Here is a 17,752-nt window from a genome sequence, read left to right on the forward strand (position 1 = left end):
TCAAGTTCCTCATCAATAAGTGATTATATCACAAAGGGCTTGTTTTCAAATCAAAATAAGTGAGTATCTCACAATTTATACGGTCAAACAGATGATAATCGGTATACTCACCGGTAAGATGAACCCTCGTGCATACCTTGATACGGGAATGTGTCGTGATGTGGATGAACACCGGTCGGTAAGTATAAATCATACCTTAACGTATCCCCTCGCCATGATTACATCTGATAAGTTGAGCTTAAGTGGACAACAATACCGATAATTGTTGTAGGATGCTTATCTTAATGTTAAGTAACTGAACAACAAGAGTGTTTTGGCATGACCGTACACTGATATGATTCTCTTACCCTCGAAACTCGCAAAAAGAATGTCTGTATATATTTATTTACTGCTTAACTTTTATTGTTTTTCTTTTAAACAGTTTCGTCGTTTGGTGCATATCAGCACGACATTAGCGGTGATGTCGTTTGATAACACTCAAAGGATTTTAAATTGTTTTCTTTTACTTTCAAAAATATCAAAAAGATTTTAGGTGTGTTTTAATATAAACTTTATAAAAGCCAAAAAGATTTTATTTCTGCTTTATTTTCGATCGTACGATGTTGGAGCTCGAGTCTTCGTTACCTGAAACCTGACTGAAAACCGAACTGACTAAATCTTCATAAACGGTCGAAATTTGCATGTTTTGAAAGTTAAAGACTAAAATTGAAAAATTTATTAAACTTTCAAACTGTCGGACGGTGTTTGATTGTGACATGGTCATTCGTGTGTCATTTGCTTATACCATGTTCCAAGCAGTTGTTCTCATTACGCGTTTAGATTTCTTGCATGTGCAGATTCTAAAGGCTAGGAGAACATGGTCGATGACAAGCTTTTGAATGAAGACACAACGAGAAGGCGCTCAACTGATGAAGATGATCGAGTTGCCGCTGGCCATCATCAACACCACCAGGATCTCACTTCATAAAGTTAAAGTATTTCACGAGCATGACCCAAGGGGGAGCTTATGTTAAGGGGGAGTTTGTCAACACACTTCCTACATGATACGGGTAGTTTGTTGATACACTCTCTGCTTTCAAGACGTGAAGACTTTGAAGATCCTCCGACAATGAAGACTTGAAAGGACATCAGAGTTTTGGTAACTCGAAGACCAAAGACCGTCGAAGTTCGAGACGAGTCTACAACTAAAGAAGATAAAGACAAAGCTACAGCCAAGGGGGAGTTTGTTGGTGCACTTGTGTCTGTACTTTGTCTGTATTCGGTCTGTATATAAACGATGTCCAAAGTTAGTCTGTAAGTTGACCAAGACAACTATCCTCCTAGTTTGACTTGGCCAACAGTTAACATATGTTTGATATGTTTGTCTGCATCGAAGGATAGCCTCGAAGGATATTGTTGATCCTTCGAGGTGCTCGAAAGATAGGCTTCGAATGATAGACCTCGAAAGGTGATCTTTCGAGGTCAATGCTGATCCTTCGATTACCTTGTCCTCGATAGATGATCCTTCGGACCATCTATCGGATCCTTCGACCAGACATCATGGGCTGGGTATATATATACCCATGCAGTGTTGAGTTTAGAGAGAGATGCACACTTAGAGAGACAGAAAGTTAGAGAGTTGAGAGCATTCTGTCCGAAACTCACACACACACACTTTGAGAGTTTGCAAACTGATTGTAAACATTGTGCTTGTAACCGGAACCTTCATACGCATTAATACAGTGGTGTTAATCGGTGAAATCTTGTGTGTTTGTTTCTATACTTGCTTCATCTCGGTTTGCCTACTAGCTTGGATTCCGCACTCGCTAGTGGGTTAGTATAACAAGGTTTAGGTTTGTTCTCGATCCTCCGAGAAAAGGGACCTACACTAAACTACCTCTTATAATATACCATGAACTCAAAATAATATCCAATTAAAGTTTCATTAATCTGGAACAACCATCTAACTTTACAACTACAAAAGCTCACTACTGTCTTGTTGTTTACAAAACATTGTTAGAAAAATACACATTTACACAAGTCAAAATACTCCAAAACGAGAAGTGAGATCGGTGAATAAGTCTTCACTACATGGTATGGTGATCCCGCCCATGGGATGGTTGTATCCAAACTCTTGCTCTGACTGATGCAGTAACTCTTGAAATCTAGGCTCGCTTAATATTGATACGGGGACTACAAACCGCTTCTTCTCTTGTTCCCCAACATAAACGGCAAAATAGCCTTTGGGGATATCCATAGATGCGAGAGTGCTGCCACCATTAGAGAGGGATCGTTTGAGAATTTGTCTTGCTTGAATGATACGAGGCATACGGATGGCCATGTTTTCAAGTAAGCTAGAGGATGTTCACTGTAAAGTATTGTTGAAGGAAGGAAAAATTTATTCAAAGAATCGTGTCTGTCTGAATGAGTATGTAGATTAATTTCTAGGAAGATGTGGTTGTATTAGGCATGTAGAAGGGTATATGTAAGAAGGTATACCAAGGTACATAAAAGTCTGGGACATATGAACAAGAAAACAAACGCACATGCTATCATATCTTCCATAATTAAATTATAGAAGATATGTGGATACCAATCTTTGGTAGAAATCCAAACACCAGACATACATGAAAAGCTATATGGCCTGATTTCATATGGCAGTAAGTTGTGAAGATTAGGACCAAGGTCACATGCTTTTGTCTTGATGATAGAGTCCACTATTAACACTTGAAGGACAACGTGTCTTCCAACCTAATTTCCTATGGCTGATATGGTATATCAAGTTTGGTACTAAAAAACCATCTCGGATTCATCCTTCTATAGCTCTAACTCATAACTGAGTAGTTTAAAAAAATATATATATAACAAGATAGATTTCCGGCCATTTCAAGATAGCCTTTTGAGAGTATCAAACGTAACTTATCCATTTCTTGTCTTATTTGGTTTTCAAGTTACCAGAACCTGAACCAACTGATAAATGTTACCCGCCTCAGTCACACTAATCATAAGAAAAGTAAACTACAAATTATGGAATGCCTGCGTTTAAATGTATCATGGAACCTTAATGAACTTCGGTAAAGTTTTTCTGTATCAATTTTGTTTTTGTTTTATATCTCCCAACCTCATTCAAGGTTCTATAACCAGCCTATGTGTTCCCTGTCATGTGTTTATGTGGACGCAAAACAGTAATTAATCCATGAGCACCAAAAAGTTTATTAGGCCGGACACGTTCGGTGGTAATTTATATATTTGGAGTTTCAAGCAGCAGAAACATTCAAACGGACACTGTATTGTCAACCAAGTTTATGACTTGTACATGTGTAACCTTGGCCTTTTTTAAAACATGACTGGATGTGGAATAGGTAGAAATGTTTGCTGAATGATCGGATTATAGGGTTGAGTCAAACTACAAGAGCATGCAATTCTGGATGTAAGTATCCCCTTTGACTTTTATAACTGGCTACTAAGTAGCTTTGTTTGTGTACTAAACAACCTCTTATAATATACCATGAACTCAAAATAATATCCAATTAAAGTTTCATTAATCTGGAACAACGATCTAACTTTACAACTACAAAAGCTCACTACTGTCTTGTTGTTTACGAAACATTGTTAGAAAAGTACACATGTACACAAGTCAAAATACTCCAAAACCAGAAGTGAGATCGGTGAATAAGTCTTCACTACATGGTATGGTGATCCCGCCCATGGGATAGTTGTATCCAAACTCTTGCTCTGACTGATGCAGTAACTCTTGAAATCTAGGCTCACTTAATATTGATACGGGGACTACAAACCGCTTCTTCTCTTGTTCCCCAACATAAACGGCAAAATGGCCTTTGGGGATATCCATAGATGCGGGAGTGCTGCCACCATTAGAGAGGGATCGTTTGAGAATTTGTCTTGCTTGAATGATACGAGGCATACGGATGGCCATGTTTTCAAGGAAGCTAGAGGATGTACACTGTAAATTGTTGTTGAAGGAAAGGAAAAATTCAAAGAATCGCTTCTTTCTGAATGAATATGTCTATTAATTTCTATGAAGATGTGGTTGTATTAGGCTTGTAGAAGGGTATATATAAGAAGGTATACCAAGGTTCTTAATAGTATGGGACATATGAACAGGAAAACAAACGCACATGGTAACATATCTTCCAGCATTAAATTATAGAAGATATGTGGATACCAATCTTTGGTAGAAATCCAAACACCAGACATACATGAAAACCTATATGGCCTGATTTCATATGGCCGTAAGTTCTGAAGATTCGGACCAAGGTCACATGCTTTTGTCTTGATGATGGAGTCCACTATTAACACTTGTAGGACAACGTGTCTTCCAACCTAATTACCTATTGCTGATACGGTTTATCCAGTTTGGAACTAAAAAACCATCTCGGATTCACACTTCTATAGCTCTAACTCATAACCGAGTAGTTTATAAAAATATATATAACAAGATAGATTTCCCGCCATTTCAAGATAGCCTGTTGAGAGTATCAAAAGTAAATTATCCATTTCTTGTCTTTTTTGGTTTTCAAGTTACCGGAACCGGAACCGGAACCGGAACCGGCTGATAAATGTTACCCGCCTCATTCACGCTAATCCTAAGAAAAGTAAACTATAAATTACGGAATGCCTGCGTTTAAATCGTATCATGGAACCTTTTTGAACTTCGGTAAAGTTTTTGTCTATCAATTTTGTTTTTGTTTTATATTTCCAAAGTTCATTCAAGGTTCTATTACCAGCCTATGTTTTCCTTGTCATGTGTTTATGTGGACGCAAAACAGTAATTAATCCATGAGCACCAAAGCATGTGAATACACTTTGAGCTTTAAAGTTTGAATCCTTTTTTGTGTGTGTTGGTGCATATTTTGGTGTCTGTAACTTGTTCTTTTTAACGATGTATTAGTACGGTCTTTTGTTTATCGAGTCTGTAATGTTTCCGTCTAGTCGACCAAGTCGGATATCCTCCTATCTAACTTTGGTACGACATTTATCTCTTTGTGTTGTAAGTTTGAACTAATGCATGTTGCATTTAGTTTGTTTGTTATGTTTATGTGTGTATTTATGGTTTGCTGCAAACTATCTAACTGTTTGCAGGTTTAGCTTTACTGATTTGCAGCCTCCCCACGAAGAACTATTCTTCGTGGGATGTCATCTGTCACGAAGAAACTTCTTCATCGTTAATGATGTGTGACGAAGAACCCCTTCTTCGTCACATGGTGTTTCGTGGCAACAGTTGACAAAGAACCTGGTTCTCGTGGGCTCAGGTTCTTCGTCGTCCCATTTACATTCTTCGTAGTGTAGTGGGTTGGGCTGCAGTATATAAAGCACACTTTGTCTTCTGTGTGAAGCATGAGAGCATAACCTACTGAGAGTATTATCAAACATTGTGTGTATGTGTTTGTAATCTGTTCTAATCCTGTTAATCAATAGAAAGTGAATCTTTTGGTTACTTTGTGTCTTTGCTATACTCTATTTGGTTTGCATCGTCACGGGGATTCCGCACTCGTGATTGTGTTTGTGATAAACAAGGACTAGGTTTTCGTAATCGATCCTCCGAGAAAAAATGGACCTACAAGTGGTATCAGAGCATTGGCTCTTATCCTTGTTTAAAACCAAACATAGTTGTGTTTTATGAAGTTGTTTTATGTGTTTTTCAGAAACCGTGCTCATTTGACATTCATAATTTTCTGGAAAAAGTCTTTAAAATCAGTCAAAATCTTGTTGTTTTGCTATAAGTTTTATCAAAAACCTTGTTATATTGCATGTTTACATGATAAAATTGGGTTTTTATTGAAAGTTTAAGAAAAATTCGTGTTTCGGAAAATTTCTATGGTGAAAATTTTGGTCGGAAACTTCATATCTTCAAAAGGGTTCTTCATATCTTCAAAGGTGTTCTTGAATTTAATTAAAATATAATTGTTGAAAATTGGTACACATGATGGGTTGGTAAGTCAGGGCATGTTGTTAGGTTGAAAAAGGGTGTCTGTGTCAGGACAAGGATAAGATTTCCTTTTTGAAAATATCCCAACAACTTTCTGTGTCTAATTGCCAACGAAGAACCCAGCGACGAACAACCAGGTCTTTTATCAAATTGTCTTCGACGAAAAACCCAGTTTTTCGTAAAGGTGTCGTTGACGAAGAACCTGTTCTTCGTAGTGATTGTTTTTGACCAAAAAACATTCTTCATCTAATCTAACCCGGTCTTTCGTGAAAAACCTAGTTCTTCGTTGGTGTCACTTGTGAATTTTTTTTAACAGAAGCTTTGTAAAAGTTACTTAACAGTTTAATTTCAAGTTTGTGACCAGGTATTCTCATTCATACATCAAATATGAGTACTAGTCCATGAGATTGGAGCAGTAGCTCAAGCTCAAGTCAAGATCTGACCTCCGCAATGTCTTGGATCAAAAATATGATGCAACAAAAAACAATTACTGCAAGTCAATGGGCATGTGTAGCGAATCAAAATCAAAGCATTCAGAATTTGCTATTGAGTGAAAGTGAAACGGGTAGCAACAATCGCCCACCAAAGCTAAATCATATGAACGACTATCCATCTTGGAGAGGTCGATTTCACACTTATGTTCTAGGGCAAAACACAGAGCTATGGACGTGTTTCACTACGCCACATAACACAGCTCTTGAAGAAGCAGGATCAAATCCAGCGACCTTGGCAAATATGTTGGAAAGAGACAAAAAGGCATATGATCTGGAAAAGAAGGAGTTTGCTATCTTTACGCAAGTAGTCCACAAAGACATTTATCATCAATTCGCTTATTGTACTAACACGAAAGCCTTATGGGACATCTTGGTGAAAAGAGGAGAAGGAAATGCGGCTGCAAGAAAGACACGCCAAGATTTGTTGAAAAAGGAATTTGAAGCATTTCTATTCATGGAAAATGAAACATTAAATGATATGACAACTCGTTTTTATCATTTACTTAGTGAAATGTTTTCTTATCAAGTTGTTGCAACTCAACAGGAAATGGTTGCAAGGTTTGCTGATGCCATACCCCCAAAATGGAGTCCATTCATTGAATTGTTAAAGCATACTGGTGTTTTAGATACTGTCTGTTTCTATGAATTCATTCAGAAGTTGGAAAACAAGAATGAAGAAGAAATCCGGAAGGCTAAACGCATTACAGTTCCTCAAAATCCGGAAATGTACTTTGGAGGGATAAATCCTGCAGCTAGTTCCGGTCAGCAACCAAAACTGCAAACGACTTTTGTGTCCAATACAAGTCTCTTTCCCCAGTCAGCTTCAACAAGTGTTCAAACATAGTATGGTCAGGTTTTCGTTCCAAATGCCTATCTTCCACGACCACAACCTGCTGCACAAACTCAAGTCCATTCACAACCCCAATTCGATCCAAATGCCTATCTTCCACGACCACAACCTGCTGCACAACCTCAAGTCTATTCACAACCCCAATTCGATCCAAGTGCCTATTTCCCTCAACCCCAACCCCAATCTCAACCTCAACCTCAAGTTTCCACAACTCAACCTCAAATTGATCCAAGAGCCTATTTGCACGCCGCCACCAGTTGCTACATATTAACCACAAGCCCAACCACAACAATGGTCAGTGCCTATTGTGGACTGGTCGCAAAGGAACATATGAGCAAAACGGGGAAAACTACCTTGGAAAGCAAAAAGGATACAAAGTACGGTTTCGACAAGGATGCAGTAACGTGCTTTAATTGCAGCGAAAAGGGTCACTTCAAGCATTAGTGCACTCGACCGAGCAGATAAGGCAATCAAAATCCCTTCCGAAATCAGACTAGTACTTCCAACACAAATCAAGGTAACCGTGAAAGAGGGATAGTAGCTGTGAACAACAAAACCAACCAAAACAAGGCTGGGCCTTCAAACACCAACCGAGCAATAGACTTTCAAGCTGATGAAGGGTGTGACTGGTCAGTACAGTTCGGAGGTGGTGATCAAGGAGGAGGAGGAACTGCATGTTATGCCAAGATCATCAAGCCCATCAAGCATGTGCACAAAGAAGTGTTTTCTGAAAGTGATGATAGTTCGGGTTATAGTGGCAGTTCGGATGAAGAAAGCTCGAGTGTGGGAGGTTATAATTCAGAATCGGATGTGAAGGAGGAAATGGATTCTGATGTTGATAGTTTGTTAAAGGAAGCTAAGGAGTTAAAGTGTCAGAAATGTGACAACCCGAGATTTCAAGGTCTTTCTGTAACACCCCAATCGCGTAATATAACAACACGTGGCGGAAATATCGGGGAGTCAGTTTACAAACTGCTCACAACTACTGGTACTAAATTGTTTCAATATCATTTCACATCGTTTTACAAACAAAGAATTCTTGTAATTGTTCTTTTGTTTTAGAAGTCTAAGGCCCGTATGCAATCCTATGCGTTGCATGCTTGAACAGTCGAAAACCTAAACCTGAAACATATGGGAAAACAGTCAGCATAAAAATGCCGGTGAATACGCAGGTTTTATTAGGCAAATAAATGGAAAAAACATTTGATATTGCAATATTTTAATCTTAATTGTGCAAACTCGTGACAAAATTGCTTTGTATTTGGCAATATGATATTTACTAAGTCATTTTATGCCTTACATTGAAATCTCGATTAAATCATCGTAAAAACTTGTTAATATGTTATTAGGAATCCAATCAAGGATTAATAATAACTGTTTTGAAATAAGTATTATATAAATCAAATTAGTGAGTCATGATAATACTTCACATATCTTTCTAAGAATCTAACATAAAAAAATATGGGAGATTCTACAAAGATTTTGATAATCAAACATTGAAACAATTTTACACAAAATCCTAATGTAATCCAGATAACGCTACAAGAATAATAAAATAAGAACACTTATACATAGGAAGTACCAGCGGCGTATCCACCATGTTCTTATTTTATTATACCCGTTTCTTTATCTAAATCACAACTACCACATAAACACATAATCTTCAACTTGTTCTACCTCGTAAACACGCATTAAATTACATAATGAATCCAAACAGGGACTCCAATATCAGTACTCTAAACATCCCATATATGTCTAACTATAAAGATAGATAGATACTACAGGGATCAGGATCTCCTAACATCGTCTAACTTAACACGCATTAAAGTACTCAATGAATCCAAACATGGGCTTCAATATTAGTACTCTAAACATCCTACAAGAATCAACCTATAAAGATAGATAGATGCTATACGGATTTTGGGTTCTGTCACATTGAATCGAAACAATCCTAAATCCTAATGGTGATTCGGGATAACGCCACGAAGGATAATACAATAAGCACACTTATATATAGGAAATACCAACGGCGTATCCACCATGTGCTTATTGTATTATCTAGTTTCGTTATCTAAATCACCAATAACCTACACAAAAACCAACCATCGAGTTGTAAAGTACTTCTTAAAAACCTTACTATGAAGGTAGGATGTAGGATCGATTTCGACCTGAATGAGTCGTTCGGAAGAGCTCTCGTACGTTTCAGAGGCGGAAACTAAGAAACGAACTTGAAAATACACTTTAAACCTCTTGTATATTGAAATAATAGTGTTTACAATCAGAGGAAATACCGGCAGCACCTCGGTATCACTTGGCCCTGTCCTTATCAAATGATGACAGTTTGAAGCCTATTTATACTAGAAGACACCTACCGTTTGAAACCCCTCAAATGGACACTAGTTTCAAACGGCCTACTTCAAACGGCCACACCCACTAAAACGAAAGCTATTACAAACATTTCAAACGGTCAAGCTGCATATGATTGGACCTTCAAACGGACGTATCTCATTGGATAATTCAAATGGTTAGCTCTCATTGGACCATTCACAATTTTGTCTTATATGTGATGATGCAATGGATGATGTCACTAAGATGATGTCATCATTAAGAATGATGGCATCATTCTTCTTCCGTACCGCAACGAACCCGAGACTCGACATAAGACGAAGACGACAGATGACTGCACCAACATAGGAAGATCTAAGACTGTAATTCGAATATCCTATATGAATCTAACTATGAAGATAGGTAGATTACCTAAGGATTCAGATAAACATCGCATTTACACAATCGGAATAATACACATAAAAGCACTTAGTGAACACATATATGCCATACATTTTGAAAACAATCGATTACACATATGAATCACCCCAAAACATTTGAAAACGGTAAAAGAGGGGAACTATGTACTCACCTAGGGTTGCGTATAGTCCCGGTTCAAAGGGTATAACAAAGCTCAAAAGACCAAGAGTTCAAGTGTTGAAGCGGTTCCTAGCATAATAAATACTGTGTTAGGGAATCGACACCTAAATCAGAAGATCGGGTAGAATGAGGTCTTGTAAACCAAACGAGTGTTGGAACTCATGTGATATGGTTTAACAAAGCCTGCATTCTAAATCGAAACCTATCCTAAGTGCTTACGACCCATTAAGGTAGCTTACGCCACTTTAACGCGTCGTTCGCGTGAAAGCGTGTTCGAGACGCCTAACTAGTCCTATGACAAGTATTATATGCCTTAACATATCTAATTATGTTATATCATCAGTTTAGATGTCAAAACATGTGTTACATATGCTTAAAATGAAATTATGCGAAAAAGGGCATTTTGGTCATTTTCCTAAGGCATATAAACTACCTATGATACAACTAACTAAACGAAGTGACCATAAGGTATACCCTCGGAAGGTTATTCCCTATACGACTATGGTCACATTATATGTTTGGTCGGATCCTAATGATCGACTAAATGGGTCGGGTTCGAAAGTCTAAGCGGTTGCCAAGACCGCTTGACTTATGATTCTACACAAGCACTAGACTATAAGTGACGAGCTAAACATGTTAGAACATGTTTAACTAATTTAGAAAACAGGTTTTGATATCAACACAAACGGTTTTGATACCCAAGAATAGTTTGGTTGCAAAATACGCATAGTCGCGTATTTTGACGGAAACTATGACTCGTCACTACACCTAATCAACGTGGTAATCAATAGGTATAGTAGCAAGGGACTATAACCATTGTGATTATGCTCACGTTGCGAAATTCAAACGAACTTCGTGTTGACCATTGACCGGTCAAAGTAGAAAGTCAAAAACTGTTTGATTTTCGTGCTTGAAAACGCAATAAAAACACCAAAGAATACTTACAAAGGGTCCAAGCTTGAACATTTGAACTCAAATTGCTCAGGTATGAAGCCTCACAATGGAGAGCATCAACTTAGAGAAGGTTTGAGAGCAAATGCGTGAAGAAATGAGCAAGAGGGCCTTGCTATTTATAGGAATCAAGGATCAAGGAGATCATTTCATGTGTTAGGGGGATAAATCTTGGCCACACTTGTTGTAAACTGATTGGGCACCTTCATGAGCACACAAACCAGCCCATAGAATGCTAAAACAAGCGAAGGAAACAAGTGCAAGCAGCTGGGTTTTGCAAAACTGGTTTCTGCTGATCTAGGCATGGCTTACTGATCGTAAGCAAGACCATACGGTCCGTATGGGACATGCAGACCAGCCAAAATTGAAAAATGACAGTTTTGGCCCCTGTGTGAGATTTGTCGCGTATCGGCACTGCTATCACCCGTTAAACCCATTTTTAAGCTCCATGATGAAGTTAAAGTGTAGGGAACATGAAATATGCTTGAAAACATCTCAGATATTGGTTCATTTGGTTGTACGGTTGCGTTGTTCAGTTAATTACGAAGAAACACGAACGCACGCGAAGAACGATCCAAATTACGCGACGAATGGAATATTATCAAGTCAATCAGTAAAATAAAATATTTTAATGATTACATAAATTTTTGGGTGTCCGGATATATTCAGAACGTAAGATATGCACGAAAATGCAAACTTATGCACTTTTTGATGCTTTTAGTCCCTATTGATCAAATAAGTTTATTTTTGTGCACCAAACACCTCAAACCCTATTTCTAAGCTATGTAAAGGATATTTAGGGCATGCTTAACTTATGATAAAGTTCCGGAATGTTCGATACTATGTGAATCAGCAGACATTAGCAGTTTGACGCAAATAGTCCCTGAGTGTGAATAAACTTGTTTTTGACACACCAAAGCTTTCAAAACCTATTTCTAAGTTATGTAAAAGTTAGTTAAGGTATGTTAAGCATATGTCACTGTTCCGGAGTGTTTGCCACATTAAAATGATTATGTTTACGCATCAGTTCGCGTATAACTTTCCAGAAAGCGATTTAAGGCTTGAAAATGAACAAGAATCAAAACGTGAAATTGTAAAACCAAAATAAACAAATTTTTGAGACCAAAACACATTGTTTCTTTGATAAAGGATAGTGTCCTACATTGTGTGTGTTTACGAAGCACAAGTGTCACAGTCACCCCTACTTCAGGAAATTTAGTTCCAAAATTTATTCGAAGGAGACCGTAGAGTGGAATTGAAACAACTAATGGATAAGCAGATTGCTAGATCCCAAAGATGCGGAGCATCAGTTGGAAATTTTAGGGAATTCAAAATGTGATTTGGGATATTCAAAGTGTCTCAAGGTATTCAATCCTTTGAAACTTGTGATAGTCGACTAGTGTTCAAAAATCATTTAAGTATGTCACTATGTTATACTAAGCTCCTAGTGTAATTCCTAACAAACAAAGGGGGTGTACATTCAAGCCCTACACTTACACGGTTTCTAACGTCCCACGAGGTACATCCAATGCACCATGAGCATATCATGCATAGGAGACGGGTCATCATACCTATGGCATCAAGATCGTCACCTTTAACACCATATTATACTCCCGGTCGGCTCGATTTGAGTTAATGAATGTACTCGCTGTCGTCCATCGGGAACAAACACATAATCACTTAATGGTCCAAGATAACATAAAATCACCAAATGATCTCAGCAACGTTCTGAAGAATAACACAATAAGAACACGTATATATAGGAAGTACCATCGGCATATCCATCGTGTTGCTTTCCATGATAAACTCCTTTAAAGGGTACTGAATTTAGTGGAACAGGTGTAGGAATGGTTGCACCGAGGTTGCTTTCCATTAAAGGGTACTGAATTTAGCTAGATGTCCAAATAAACCACAGATTGTACACTGGCAACAAGGAGAATTTGTTTCATGATGATAATCGCAATGGTTGCACCGAGGTTGCTTTCCATGATAAACTCCTTTAAGGGTTACTGAATTTAGTGGAACAGGTGTAGGAATTACAAAACTCTTTGAAGTCTTGCGCTTCCTAGAATTTTTAGAAGATTCGGCCTTTGTTCTTTTCGAATTCTCATTAAAAGTTTTAGCGTTTCGTTTCTTATACTTAGAAAATTTAGCGTTAACTTTGATTTCGTCAAATCTTGTTTATAAGCCTGGTTTTTGTATTTAGATTATATAGTGTTGTGGATTTTGTTTTGAAATTAGAATTGTTTGAAAATAAACTTTTTTAATATTTTTGGATGAGAGAATACAAACCGGGTTAATGGTTTGTATCATAAATTCTTTACCTGTTAAAAATTTATTGCTTTTAAGACAAAATGTTTTTAAATTAAAATTTTAAAATAAAGAAATCTTTGTGTTGAATTTTGAAAATTCTGATCCAAATGGTAAAAATTTGAAATTTTAAAGGACAAAGGTAGTATTTTGAAAATAAAAGAGGATCTTGTAGAGTCGTGAAATGAAATGATATTCATTTCTACTGCATTGTATCAAACATATCACCGAAGGTAGATGATGAAATAGTATTGGGAAAGGAAAGTTGTTTCGGTTGCCGCGAAGAGCAAACATATTACCGAAGGTAATATGAATGAGTAGGGTTACAAAGGTCGTTTAGAAATCGATCGGTATGGTCAAGATGGATAGGTTTTTATAATGCGTCACGAAGACATGCTTTAGCCTATATGTGGACACTCACCCTAAGAATTCCTAGTAAGAGTGACTGGTCCGATAATACAGATTTGTACGAACACTCTAGCCTTAGACAGAAAACTCGGGGTACAGGCACCCACCCTTCCAGATTGCATGTGTTCACTTTATTAAAATACAAGATTTCGATGAAAAACGTTTGAGGAAAAACATTTAAGAAACCTTTTTTGATACAAATCGTTTAAGACAAAACATGTTGTTAAATATTTTGACAAAAACGTTTGAGAAAACATTTTGAAAAATATTTTATTGAAAATGTTTTGAGAAGAAAATTTTGAGGAATACCTTAAGGCATAAAACCTAAGGTCCAGGATAAATCATCTAAGGTTAAATGATTCGTAAATCATAGAGTAGTTATGGCACGAATAAGGATGAGGATTAGGAAAGAAGTCCTAAGTCTACTTATGTTTGGGTCCTAGGAAGGTCATTGACTAGGTTTAAGGCATGCTAATAACCTAATTCCCTATAACCAGTGCTTTGATACCAATCTGTAACACCCCAATCGCGTAATATAACAACACGCGGCGGAAATATCGGGCAGTCACGTTACAAATTGCTCACAACTACTGGTACTAAATTGTTTCAATATCATTTAACATCGTTTTACAAACAAAGAATACATGTAACTTTTCTTTTGTTTTAGACGTCTAAGGCCCATACGCAGTCCTATGCGTTGCATGCTTGAACAGTCGAAAACCTGAAACATATGCGAAAACAGTCAGGATAAAAATGCCGACGAATACATAGGTTTTATTAGCCAAATAAATGGCAAAACATTTGGTATTGCAATATTTTAATCTTAATTGTGAAAACTCGTGACAAAATAGGTTTGTATATGGCAATATGATATTTACTAAGTCATTTTATGCCGTACATTGAAATCTCGATTAAATCTTCGTAAAAACTTGTTAATATGTTATTAGGAATCCAATCAAGGATTAATAATAACTGTTTTGAAATAAATCAAAACTTATATAAGTGTTACATAAATCAAATCAATGAGTCATGACAGATATCATTCTAAGAATCTAACAAAAAAAATATGGGAGATTCTACAAAGATTTTGATAATCAAACATTGAAACAATTGTACACAAAATCCTAAAGTGATCCAGATAAGGCTACAAGAGTAGTAAAATAAGAACACTTATCATAGGAAGTACCAGCGGCGTATCCACCATGTTCTTATTTTATTATACCCGTTTCGTTATCTAAATCACAACTACCACATAAACACATAATCGTCAACTTGTTCTACCTCGTAAACACGCATTAAAGTACATAATGAATCCAAACAGGGACTCCAATATAAGTACTCAAAACAACCCATATATGTCTTACTATGAAGATAGATAGATACTACAGGGATCAGGTTCTCGTAACATCGTCAAACTTAACATGCATTAAAGTACTCAATGAATCCAAACATGGGCTTCAATATTAGTACTCTAAACATCCTACAAGAATAAACCTATAAAGATAGATAGATGTTATACGGATTTTGGGTTCTGTCACATTGAATCGAAACAATCCTAAATCCTAATGGTGATTCGGGATAACGCCACGAAGGGTAATACAATAAGCACACTTATATATAGGAAGTACCAGTGGCATATCCACCATGTGCTTATTGTATTATCTAGTTTCGTTATCTAAATCACCAATAAACTACACAAAAACCAACCATCGAGTTGTAAAGTACTTCTTAAAAACCTTACTATGAAGATAAGAAGATCTAAGACTGTACTTCGAATATCCTATTTGATTCTAACTATGAAGATTGGTAAATCACTTAAGGATTCAGATAAACATCGCATTTGCATAATCGGAATAATACACATAAAAGCACTTAGTGCACACATATATGCCATACATTTTGAAAACAATCGATTACACATATGAATCACCCCAAAACGTTTGAAAACGGTAAAAGAGGGGAACTATGTACTCACTTGGGGTTGCGTATAGTCCCGGTTCAAAGGGTATAACAAAGCTCAAAAGACCAAGATTTCAAGTGTTGAAGCGGTTCCTAGGATAACAGATACTGTGTTAGGGAATCGACACCTAAATTAGATGATCTGGTAGAATGAGGTCTTGTAAACCAAACGAGTGTTGGAACTCATGTGATATGGTTTAACAAAGCCTACATTCTAAATCGAAACCTATCCTAAGTGCTTACGACCCATTACGACCCATTAAGGTAGCTTACGCCACTTTAACGCGTCGTTCGCGTGAAAGCGCGTTCGAGACGCCTAACTAGTCCTATGACAAGTATTATATGCCTTAACATATCTAATTATGTTATATCATGAGTTTAGATGTCAAAACATGTGTTACATTTGCTTAAAATGAAATTATGCGAGAAAGGGCATTTAGGTCATTTTCCTAAGGCATATAAACTACCTATCATACAACTAACTAAACGAAGTGACCATAAGGTATAACCTCGGAAGGTTATTCCCTATACGACTATGGTCACATTATATGTTTGGTCGGATCCTAATGATCGACCAAACGGGTCGGGTTCGAAAGTCTAAGCGGTTGCCAAGACCGCTTGACTTACCATTCTACACAAGCACTTGACTAAAAGTGACGAGCTAAACATGTTAGAACTTGTTTAACTTACTTAGAAAACAGGTTTTGATATCAAAACAAACGGTTTTGATACCTAAGAATAGTTTGTTTGCAAAATACGCATAGATGAGTATTTTGACCGAAACTATGAGTCGTCACTACACCTAATCAATGTGGTAATCAGTAGGTATAGTAGCAAGGGACTATAACTATCGTGAATACACTCACGTTGCGAAGTTCAAATGAACTTCGTGTTGACCATTGACCGGTCAAAGCAGAAAGTCAAACACTGTTTGACTTTCGTGCTTCAAAACGCAATAAAAACACGAAAGAATACTTACAAAGGGTCCATGCTTGAACATTTGAACTCAAATTGCTCAGGTATGTAGCCCACAATGGAGAGCATTAACTTAGAGCAGGTTTGAGAACAAATGTGTGAAGAAATGAGCAAGGGGGCCTTGCTATTTATAGGAAAACCACGAAGAACAGGTTCTTTGGATGTTGCAAAAGAATAAACGAACAGAACCTTTTGAACAGTAAGGTGTCAAATAGTTATGACCTATATGAGATTGAATAATTGCTCTGTGATATTTGCTATGAATGCAAACTGTGAAAATACGTGACTTGATTGACTATAAAACTGATTTCCTTGGTAACCACGGTAGGGTTGGTTGATTGAATTGGAACGGGTAACTTAACATACCGAGCAAAACTAAGATGAGTTCACTTCTCTCAAAACAAGCATGCGTCCGGTGGGGACAATCAAACAGATGAACATATAAATGAATTTTCATAAACCCACATCCTCGTAGCGGATGTGAGGCAGTTTTCACAAACCCATATCCTTGTACGGGATATGAGGCAGTTTTTAGTAAATGTTGATGTTGGATAATACACTCACTTTCTATCACTTAAGTCCCATCATACTACCGGGTTAGTTTCTTGTAGGGCAACGGGGTTATTAGTTGATAGCACTATTATGTTTGGCACCCTCACGACGTACCTGGATAGGACGGGCGTGAACTAATAACTTAAAATCATGACCAATGTTTGATAGAGCATTCGAGAAGGGCAAAAAGGGCCATCTCTGGTATCGAGTTATTATCAACATAAATAACATAAGTCAACACTTACACTTGGTAACAAATGGTTAAACCAACTGTGAACTCACCAGCGTTGTCTGATACACTTTTCTGCATGCTTGCAGATCCTTAGGTACACTGTCATGGAACTTGCTGTCTGGGAAGCTGGACTGGTCATGGGTCGTGGCATTTGGAACCTTTCTCGA

General features: G+C 37.3%; 1 protein-coding gene across 1 annotated transcript; it reads right to left on the bottom strand.

Moving 5' to 3' along the window:
- Positions 1-1,881: 1,881 nt before the first annotated feature.
- Positions 1,882-2,418, bottom strand: LOC110926860 (auxin-responsive protein SAUR20). Its single transcript, XM_022170509.2, has one exon. The coding sequence runs from the start codon at positions 2,318-2,320 to the stop codon at positions 2,021-2,023; it is 300 nt and encodes a 99-aa protein (XP_022026201.1). The 5' UTR covers positions 2,321-2,418; the 3' UTR covers positions 1,882-2,020.
- Between the last annotated feature and the right edge of the window lie 15,334 nt (positions 2,419-17,752).

Source organism: Helianthus annuus, chromosome 17 (assembly GCF_002127325.2).
Source record: "Helianthus annuus cultivar XRQ/B chromosome 17, HanXRQr2.0-SUNRISE, whole genome shotgun sequence".
Taxonomy (NCBI): domain Eukaryota; kingdom Viridiplantae; phylum Streptophyta; class Magnoliopsida; order Asterales; family Asteraceae; genus Helianthus; species Helianthus annuus.